Source organism: Rhododendron vialii, chromosome 1a (genome assembly GCF_030253575.1).
Source record: "Rhododendron vialii isolate Sample 1 chromosome 1a, ASM3025357v1".
In the NCBI taxonomy this organism is placed as follows: Eukaryota; Viridiplantae; Streptophyta; class Magnoliopsida; order Ericales; family Ericaceae; genus Rhododendron; species Rhododendron vialii.
This window is the reverse complement of record NC_080557.1, coordinates 38,207,138-38,217,449: the sequence shown is the minus strand read 5'-3', so window position 1 is coordinate 38,217,449 and position 10,312 is coordinate 38,207,138. Positions and strand designations below refer to the sequence as shown.

The 10,312-nt window shown below is 38.9% G+C and overlaps 2 protein-coding genes across 2 annotated transcripts; both read right to left on the bottom strand.

Moving 5' to 3' along the window:
- Window positions 1-1,863: 1,863 nt before the first annotated feature.
- On the bottom strand, window positions 1,864-3,168 carry LOC131331374 (cuscuta receptor 1-like). The gene has a single exon (XM_058365291.1). The coding sequence runs from the start codon at window positions 3,166-3,168 to the stop codon at window positions 1,864-1,866; it is 1,305 nt and encodes a 434-aa protein (XP_058221274.1).
- Window positions 1,951-6,302, bottom strand: LOC131304727 (receptor-like protein 56). The gene is made up of 4 exons (XM_058332106.1): window positions 5,889-6,302; window positions 4,518-4,682; window positions 4,279-4,422; window positions 1,951-4,156 (listed from the first exon to the last, which is right to left on the bottom strand). The coding sequence occupies exons 1-4, from the start codon at window positions 6,262-6,264 to the stop codon at window positions 3,471-3,473; spliced, it is 1,371 nt and encodes a 456-aa protein (XP_058188089.1). The 5' UTR covers window positions 6,265-6,302; the 3' UTR covers window positions 1,951-3,470.
- Between the last annotated feature and the right edge of the window lie 4,010 nt (window positions 6,303-10,312).

The window sequence follows — 10,312 nt, the reverse complement described above, 5'->3', positions numbered from 1 at the left end:
AACTTATTCACATCAAAAATACCTAACATTTCTCAACTGCAAATAAAAATTTTCAACCACAAATAAAAATTTAGAAAATTTTCACTATCGAAAACAAATGTGAAATGGTGCGTCTCGGTCAATGTTTTCGCCTCCTTCTTCGTCTTCTCTTCGTCAAAGTAATTGGCACAGCCAGATTTCAATCGTGGTTCAAAACTAGGCATGAAGTTACTAGAAATCTCAATATTGCCATAGCATTTGTTTGGCTTTCCTAAAGCTTGGATTAAAAAAAAAAAACCGGCCTAATAAATGTAAGGAGGTTTAATAATATGAGGCCCCGATTTTCAGGATTCCTTTCACAAGCCTGAAGCTACGTTTTTCTGGGTTTCCACCCGAAGCCGACTCTGGGTGGGTGCACTACATGTTGCAGTGCTCGTGGAGCACAGATCTTGAGTACCCTTCTTCTTTCGTCAATGTGTGGTGGAAGAAAGTTTGGGTGAGAAGGTTTTTGACTTTCTGTCATCGCGTTTGATCAGAACCCTAGCCCACAGAGTATTTCTATTCCGGTCTCCGCACTCAGAGCCTGCCGTGGCAGCGGGGGCTTGCCGGACTTTATCTCCATCATTTGGTTTGTGGATCTGCCTACGCCTTAGGCAACGACGCTCTTTCTTCGGTCGGAGCAGGCCAGCGTGCTTATTGGAGCAGTCCAAGGTGATGGTTTCCCTTTAATTCTTAGCTTATGTTTATGTCTCTTTCCATCGGTGCTATTTCCGCAGTCCCTGTTTTGGAATCTGCGCCATACCGAGGCGGCTGAATGGATAGATTGCTAGCTCCACGTGTTCAGACCCTTAGCGGCAGTGTGTAGTGATCAGCCTTCAGCTCGGCTTAGGATATAGACATTACGTCGTCTCTTTGTCACTGATTTTCTTGTGTATTTCTCTGTGATTGGTTAGCTATAGTTTTCCTTTTCATTTTATTCGGATGGATTTGTTGTAAGTGTCATTTGACATTTTAATGAAATGTGATTCAGATCCCACACAAAAAAAAAAAACTACTATTTTTTCGAAGGGCAAAGAGGAGGGGAGAAAGCCAAAGGATTAAGTTACATCATTCAAGTTTAGTGGGAAAGTTCCACAATCAATTAAGGCCCTTTAAGTTTTTGGGACCATTATGAGAGTGGCCGAAGTACTGAAAACAGTATTGTCATTACTCATTAAACTCCTATAAACAACATTGATCCTACTTTTCTTTATGAAGTACAACTTACCAGGGTACGTATTTGCTCTCACCAACTTTTTCATTCGCGTAGAAATGTAATTTAGCTTAAAGGCACGCCTCGAATGCTTTGGTAGTCAAGGACTTCAAGTGTCCCTAGCAAGGTGTGAGGGGAAAAAAATCGAATTGAGGCTACAAAAAATGCACAAATGTCACAGACGAGTGGTTTAGCCTGTGCTTTCCGTATCTAAATGGCACAAAAAAGGCATCATCTATATGACAATAGGCATTTTACGATGAATAAATTGCATTCGTAAGTAAAGGGCAACCCCAACAATCGGGAGACTACTTAAAGAATCCGAACAAAGAAGAACACTGCATTCTAAGATAAAATGTTGGGCCACGCACTCACAAGCAAGTGAATGTCGTATGTTCCCTGATTAACTGACAATAATATTTCTCCAATTCCATTGTTGCTAAAACTCTTCAAAATGGCCACAAAAGAACAGTTTTGTCAAAAAAAAAAGGCGGTGTTCATTCAAATGATAAAGCTTTGATATCCAAATTTGTTGCTCCCATTCTTTTCATTTTTTTAATTTTTACATCAACTGTTCCACTGAGGCCTTTTGCCAAAAACAGGTGGTGTTCATTCAAATTGCAAGGAGACATTCAGGAAGAAAAAATTCCCAACATAGAAAAAATTCCCACATGCTGAGAGAGAGATGGCTGCTTATTTCCAAAGAAAACAAAGCCTGCGCCCGCGAGATTGTCCACAACAAAATAGTAGCAGGAGGTGATGGAAACCTCGACAAGATGAAACCATACCCTTCGCCAATACGGATTTATCAATAAAATCGCCACAATTGCCAATACCACAGTTACGTAAGACCCTGCAAAGCTCATGTAGAATATATTCATGTCCATGAAACCAGAATCTTCTTCTGTATCATTCACAGCGGCTCTTGGCGTCGATGGAGGTGAATCAGTTGCATTACACTTTGGCAGTGGTTCTCCGCAAAGAAGTGGATTTCCAACGTAGCTACTCAATTCAAAATTTGCAAATTGGAATCTTCTCTGAGGTGTCCTTCCACTTAAGTTATTGTAAGACAGATTGAAAACAACCAAGAAAGTAAGCTCTGTACGCTGAGAGGGGATTTTCCCATGCAGGCAGTTGTAGGAAATATCCAAGCTCTCTATGTTTTTCAAGTTTGAAAATGTCACAGGGATTGCACCGGTGAAGTTGTTGTGGGATAAGTTCAACGCTTTGAGATTGGTAATGTTTCCAATTTCAGGTGGTATGAGGCCAGTCAATCTGTTGTGGGAGAGATTGATTCCTGAGAAAAGATGTAGAATGATTCCCCTGTAGGTTAAGGACATTCCCTTTGTTGTAAACTTTGCCTCTTGTCCTGTAGCCTCTATATCAAAATACTCTTCTTGATCTCTTTCACTCTTGGCTAACACCATCCCCAGATCATGCAACAATAATGTGAATGTTTGTGGTGAACCATAACGGTAGAATGAGTAACTTGATCCCCCGACTTTTATTCCGTTGAATTTAATGTTACTAAAACAAAGGGGAATGCTGCCAAAGAGATTATTGAAAGAAAGATCAATCATGGTTAAGCGGGGAATGTTGCATAACTCCTTTGGAATGTTGCCTTCAAAACTATTGTTTTGCAAGAGAAGAACCGTAAGCCAGAAAAGGCTGCCTATCCAAGTTGGAATATTACCACTGAACTGGTTATAAGAGAGATCAAGCTCCCTTAAATTGGGACCGTAATTTTTGAAGGCCATTGGAAAAGGTCCATCTAGCCTATTTTTGGACAACCGAATATTGTTGATATATATAAGTGATGTACTGAAGCAAGATGGTACAGCCCCGATGATATTATTTTCTGAAAGATCTAACAACGTGAGCTTTCTCAATTGACAAAATTCAATTGGAATAGGACCTTCAAGATGATTACCGGCCATGGCTAGAAACTGTAACGATAAATTCCCAATGAACCCTGGAATCTTTCCTACCAGTTGATTAGCACTAACATCCAAATAGATCAAATTGCTCCGAGACAAGTTAGGCGGAATTTCTGTGAAGGAATTGTTGGCAGAATATAAGACTTTCAATAGGGTCAAATTGTTTTGATGGGGTAGTACTGGGCCTTTCAAGAAGTTGTTTGATAGTCTCAAGAAATTCAAGAGGCGGCAACCTTTGGCCAAATGAACCGGTATTTTTCCAGATAGATTGTTATTGGATAAATCTAGCGTTTCCAGAGCAGTCATATCCCCGAATGAAGAGGGAATGTTGCCTTCAAAGTTGTTGTAGACATGTTGAGGAATTCTAAACTCGGGAAAGAACTGGCAAATTTGTAAGGAATGAAGCCTTCAAGATGATTGTTAGAGATATCCAGTGTAATAAGATTTCTCATTTGACGCAAAGGCAACAATAATGGTCCACCAAATGAATTGTATGACAGGATAAGTGTCTCCATTCTTGTATTGTTGTCCAACAACCAATATGGAAACTTACTTGTAAAATCAGTTCTAGACAGCTCAATCAGTATAAGGTCATGTTGATGGTAGAGAAAGCGAGGAAATGATCGGGTAATATGACCATGTTTAGAATTTGATAAACAGAGTCCGATTAGTTGGAAACTTGGGGATGTGACGGGAAAGTCCTCCTCTTCCAACAACATGTTGTTCAGGCTCTCAATGAACACGAGTTTGGAATGGTTAAAAAATGACATGAATGAGATTGGAACTTCAAAGTCATTATCTGAAATTGCAAGGTATTCGAGGGATGTCAGATAGATAAGAGGAGACCGTGCAATGTTTCCAGTAAAATGATTGGAAGTTAAATCCAGTAGTCGAAGGGATGTCAAGTTCGCCAAGCACGATGGTAAGGTTTCCCCAAAATCACTCCATGTGACATCAAGCTCTCGGAGCTTCTTCAACTCACACAGCCCTTAAAACACATGGAACGAATCACATTGAAAATCTTAGATTGACATATAGACGAAACAGATAATGACCAGTAATATCCTTCAATTTGTGGGAGGGGAGTAGAAGAACAATTTAGAGTTATACCTTCAATTGAAGGAATACGCTTGCTGTCACAATATGTTAAGGACAAGACTTGAATTGAAGTAATGACTCTAATGTATGGAAGAACGTCGTCGAGCATAACACCTTCCATGAACAAAGTTTCAATGTTGCTGATGTTTCTCAAGTCTGTATTAAGTGGTTGAACCATGGAAGAAATCTGTAAGTATCCTGAGAGAGGAAGGTGCTAATAATGTTATAAGGAAATTTCATATAAGAGGTACCCTTATTGTGAACAGCTCCGTGCAAGCCTCTATTGTAACTCAAATCCAGTGTCTTGATTGATGAAAGCCCTCTCAAAAATGACCAAACACTATTATTGAGTGCTTCATTATGACTCAAATCAAGGACCTCTAACTTTTTCAATATTCCTGCTTCTTCTTGCGAACCTGTGCAAAATAGTAGTAGTAGATTTATTTGGAAATATTTTTCTAGAAAAGAAAACATTTCCTGTTGTTAATTGGCTTGTGATATGAAAACATTTTCTGTTCTTTGATTGACAAGGAAAATCTCGCTAAAGGTTCTTAAAAAATAAGTATTTATTGGTAATTTTTAAAGTTAAAAAATAATAGTTTGATTTTGTTTTGCACCGTTCAAAAGATCTCATCAAGATCTATTAAACAAAATCTATATCGCACAAAAAATTATTTCAGTAAATCCATTATTTTTAAGCTTGAAATTACAAATAAGTTTAAGGACCCTTAGCGGAAATGACCAAATTATGTAGTTTTCCAATAAACTATATAGTTCTTCAACATTCACAAATCGAATTCCATCAAAACACCTGTCGCGTCAAAGAAAGTCTAAATTGTTAAATTTGAATAATATTTTGACTCTGGATAACGATACCGTTTTCTCCGAAAAAAGTTCTTCTCATCCAAAACTAGATTAACGCCCTTTCTTTCTGTAAAAAATTCAGAAAGAAACCAAACACACACACATGACACAACCACAGGAGATATACGTGATTTCTCAAACTCGAGTACTCCACGGAGGTAAACCGGAACAATTAATCAGATGTCGGAGCTTTACACGGTGTTGTTCACAACACCCAGCACTCGGACTCACTACAGGCCTCACATCTCTGTCAGTCTCTCTGATACAAATTACAGAGACAGAGGCCTCCACTTATAGGCCAAAACAAACCGACTGTGCAATTCACGGGAACCTCAGTGGGAAATCATTGAGTGGAAACCTCAGTGGGATTGCCCTGCTACCACGTGCTCTCTCAGTGGATTTGAGGAGTACTGGAGCCAAGAAAGGCCCCGAAAGTCAAAAATAGAAACTATGTGTACCTTAAGATTAGTCGAGACAAAGTTCCAAATAGCTACAAGCTAGATCTTGAAGTCTGGGACTTACGAGTTTGGTCCCTCCTAGGTATCTGGTTAAAAACGCTATGCTACGAACTATTACGTGACCAATCCATACGGCTCTTAAATGGGTCTCACTAGTGGACGATGGGATTAGTTATTTTTAAATTAGTCGTGGTTCACATAAACTGATCCGAACACTGAGTTATCAAGAAGGAAAAAAGAAAGAATTGAATTTTGAGGTTAGGTTTCATTTCATCATTTAAAAGATGTCAGAAGCCATACCTTCATTCCTGATGAAACTACCCAATTGGTTTCGAGACAAGTTGAGGCTTCGGAGTGATTCAAAAGGGAGAAGAATAGAGGCATTTAGATGCCAATATTCCCATGGTCTCAAATCTCTTGTGTCACCAAGTTCAAGTTTGATAACTCGACGCGTAGTGGAATTACACTCAACACGTTCCCAATGGCAACAGTCCATGCTATCGTCTTCCTCCCAAGATGGCAACGAAGTGCCATCTGGGAAGTTGATGGAATGTTTGAGTTGCAAGAGCGCGATTCTTTCTTTTTCCAAACACCCATTGCATCCATTTTCTAGTACAGCTAACATGATCAGCGCTACCCATAGTGAGCTCATGAGTAAATGTTGAAAGTTGTTCATCCCTACCCAAAGAAATATGACTTGACAAATTAAAGTGCTTATAGAACATATAGCAATTGTATGGAGCGCTTGCTTTTGTTTAAATAGGGGTTGCACCCTACCGCCACAACATCATACTCAATAGTCACAAATTTGATGTTAATTGTTCAATGGGTCAGACTCCGTAGTCTTCGTCTTCGTCAAAGTAGTTGATATTAGTTGTTCCTTCCCAAAACCAAATTGACAACACGGCAACGCCATCTCTTTAAATCATGTTTCGATACTAGGCGTCAAATTATTTGTAATTTCACTTCTGCCACCGTATTTGTTCGGACTCTGGGTGCAGTACCCGTACTGTTGCAGTGCTCCTCGAGCTTAGAGCATCTCCACCTAGCACGAATCATCTTACTAGTAAGATCTGTCTATCACGTTCAATTACCACGATTTCAATTAACAATTGCTGCATGAAAAGTATTTGAAACTGTGGATAACAAACAAACAATTTATGGAAAAAAAATAAAATCAATTTCATAAGCATGAAATCATCTAATTCATTTAACCAAATCCAAATATTAAATCCAACACAAGCTATAAAATCTAACAAACTTCCTCTACACCCTATACACCCTAGAAGACGGGTTTAGCCCGCCATGAGGAGTTGGTCTCCTCTCCCCTTCTGCAAAACCCTCATTTTCCTTTATGTAAGAAAGACAATTTTTTCCTTCTCGAACTCCTTTCCCTTTTTTCCTTCTTTCACATTACTCCTATTAGGGTAATGGCCCACCACTTGAATTGCAAACCATGATAGTGACAACACAAATAATCGACTGGCAATGCTAAAGAGACCGACCGTGGCCACCAATCACGGCTATAGACGGCACGCGGGGCCCACTCCAGGTACGGATGATCCGAGCCATTCAAAAAAATTTCGAGTGGGCCCGTGAGTGCTCAACTCCATTTGATATGTGTAAGTGCCCAATCCAATCATCCTATTTTTTGGTTCTCATTCTTTTTTTGAAAAATGAGATGATTGAATCGAGCATCTACACACACCGGATGGAATTGAGTTCTTGTACGCCCACGTGGATTTTTTTGTTAATAATTTTTGAAGGGCTTAGATCATCATTCAGGCTCAGAGTTGGCCCCGTGCGACGTCTCTGTGTATGGTCGGTGTGTGTAGCAGGCTCCATTCTTTCAAAACGCTAAAGGGACCGATAATCCCCATCCCTAATGGGGGACGGACGGACACACGGGGTCACTGGGAGCACGAGCTCCACTACTGCAATTTTTTTCCTTCCTTGAATCAAATTAGCTATTAGTACTTTTTATGTAGTTCAACAACTCACCTGAATACGTACAAATAAAGGATACTCTATTTAACAACTCAAAAATTGGGTGAATATGATAGCATTATCTACTCTATTGAGGATTCGCAATAGGTGGGTGAACAAAATATTGCTTCAAAATAAGAAAGGCCCCATTTGTTTCTCATGATGTAACACGCAAAGCTACCGTCGTATTGTCAAAAAACATCAAGTTGTGGGTCGATAGGCACAGACAGGCACTCTCAAATTAACACATAACTGTGCACAACAGTCAACACATATATATAAGAAGCTTAAATATTTACGGCCCCCCATTAGAAACATTTTTCCGGGGCCTGAAGCTGCGTCCACCCAGAGCTGCCTCTGGGTGCAGTACTTAGCATTTAGGAGCCGTCGGAAATCTTTGTTTGGCATTCAAGTTTTGACTCTCATTCTCAATTTCTATCGATTCCTGCATGTGTTGGGCAGTCTACACGGAAATTTGTTGTAGTATAGTTGGGCCTCCCTTGTGAATGGTGAGATTAATTAAGCGATCTATCAGGCTAGATCGTGGTGGATTAAGTGTTACCAACTGGAATCGTTCAATAATTTAGTTTGACCTTAATTCTAGTTTAGTATATTATGACAAGTTCCCCTCAAAATACGTTTGCATGTTCTACCCAAAATCATTTGTAGCACCCAACGTTGTCTACCTTTTTAAAGATACTTCACAAAAGGATCCTTTTACAAATACAGAAAAAACCTATTCACAATTTCTTGTGGGAATGTCACCAAGATAAAATGTTAGGCCACACACTCGTAATCAATTTGGGAATGTCATGTGTAGCCTTATTCACAAGTGTTCTTTTTTTCCCTTCTTTCCATTGGTGCTAAAACTTTTAGAAATCGCCACAATAAATGATTTTTCAAAGGGTGGGTGCTCATTCAAGCGAGAAAGCTTTGAGACAATAAGATCTGAAAATTTGTTGCACCCATTCTTTTTTTCCACATCAATTGTTCCATCGAGGCGTAATGTCAAACATGTAGTGTTTATTCAAATTGCAAGGAGACATTCAAGAAGAAAAAATCCCCAATGAAGTGTATAATAAGTAGTGTATGATTTTCAGATGATTTCTATAACCATAAAATTAGACTTTTTTGCACCTTTTGCCTTAATAAAGACGATAGATCCCTCCAAGATTCTCCCAAAAAGTAAAGAAAAGAGAGGATAAATGATAAAATCTCAACTCAATGTGTCATGTCCACCCTCCATTTTAGAGAAATAGAGGTGGATTGGAGATTCTCTTACCACAAGATTGTATTGCTATTTCTCAAAAAAACAAAACAAAAACAAAACAAAAACACATTGAAGTGCAATTTGCTTGACCTTTGCTTTGGCAATAGGTTAATGTGAATTAAATAGTACTTTGGCAATAGGTTAATGTGAATTCTCATTCAGAAAATTGAAAACAAGGAAAATGTTGCTAGCTTCTCGATCAATGTGTCCGTCTCCGTCGACCCAATCATCGTGTCCTCTTCGTCAAAGAAAGATGGCTTCAAAAAGTCTTTGAGATGCTTTATGGATTAGCAATTTGCTTGACCTTTGCTTCGTTTAAAGAGGGTTACAACTATTTCAAAAAAGAATGATGTGATCTCACTTTCCACCAACGAAAGGAAAATCAAAAGGAAAAATAGTGCTTCTCAATGTAATCCACAATACACATCAATCAATACAACAATAACGATATCAATGTAGTTCCCAGTTGATGGAGGGTTGGATACAGACTCTGCATTTAACTATATGTGCGTAAAATGGCTGTTCACAGATAGTAATTTTAACGACTCTCCTATACTGCCAAAAGTCGAGGATTTCAAAGGACCTTATGCCGTGGAAGCATGACCCCCAAATCAAAACTTGAAGACATTAGAGATAGCAGGTCATCTACCGATCCGATTCAATTGTGCTCGTGATTATCTTACTTACTTTGTTCAAAATCCAAAGCATCGGTAATGCACATAATCCATACTCATCAATCCATACATTATAAACAACTTTGAAAAAAGAAAGATGAAATTTAAAAGAACTTGGTGGCTGGTACTTAATTCATATGGTGTCGTGTCTTCAATTCGCACACAATCACACAATAATGTTCTGATATCAAGAACGATAGATACACATTTTTCATATACTATACACATTAGGCGACACAGAATAGCCCGAGGAATGGAAAACTGTTATTATTCAACAGAAGTTACCGAACAAGCTACTAAAAGAAATACAGAATATGTACATACATAAAGCAGTAACCAACTGTACAATCTCATTTCTGCAGAAAAGATCTAACGCAACACATACGGGTCAACACCTTTTGCCTACCAATCTGCACATAATTAAACATCTAACATAAACGATAACCATAACCAGGAAACGAAAATTGCAGCTCATAAGTGATTAACTAGCCTGCTTCGTTATTTAATACCTTCATCGTGAACTAGCCACAATCACAACCAGTTCCGCGGCACTTCCGCCGACTGCCTCCTAGTAGAAAACAGTCTAGATATTCTTCTCTACAAATGCTGTCGAGCCTTCAAAGTACAAAGCCAGGTACATCCTTTTGTCCGCTTAAAGTATCATCATCCACCAGTGAAAAAGAAAATCTAATGTAGCATCTTTGAATAAGACCCGTTATTTGTGCACTAGTCCATCAAACAAGACATAAAACCCATGAAGCCTGTCGTCTCCCTTGGTAGTGACATGCCCCTTT

Excerpts from the sequence above, each read along its gene's own strand:
- LOC131331374 (XM_058365291.1), bottom strand. The coding sequence starts at position 3,168 with ATGGCCGGTAATCATCTTGAAGGTCCTATTCCAATTGAATTTTGTCAA.
- LOC131304727 (XM_058332106.1), bottom strand. The coding sequence starts at position 6,264 with ATGAACAACTTTCAACATTTACTCATGAGCTCACTATGGGTAGCGCTG. Across the intron at positions 4,423-4,517 it reads CGGAGCTGTTCACAATAAGG|ACTTGAGAAACATCAGCAAC; the intron begins GTACCTCTTATA and ends CACTTAATACAG. Across the intron at positions 4,157-4,278 it reads GCGTATTCCTTCAATTGAAG|GGCTGTGTGAGTTGAAGAAG; the intron begins GTATAACTCTAA and ends ATGTGTTTTAAG.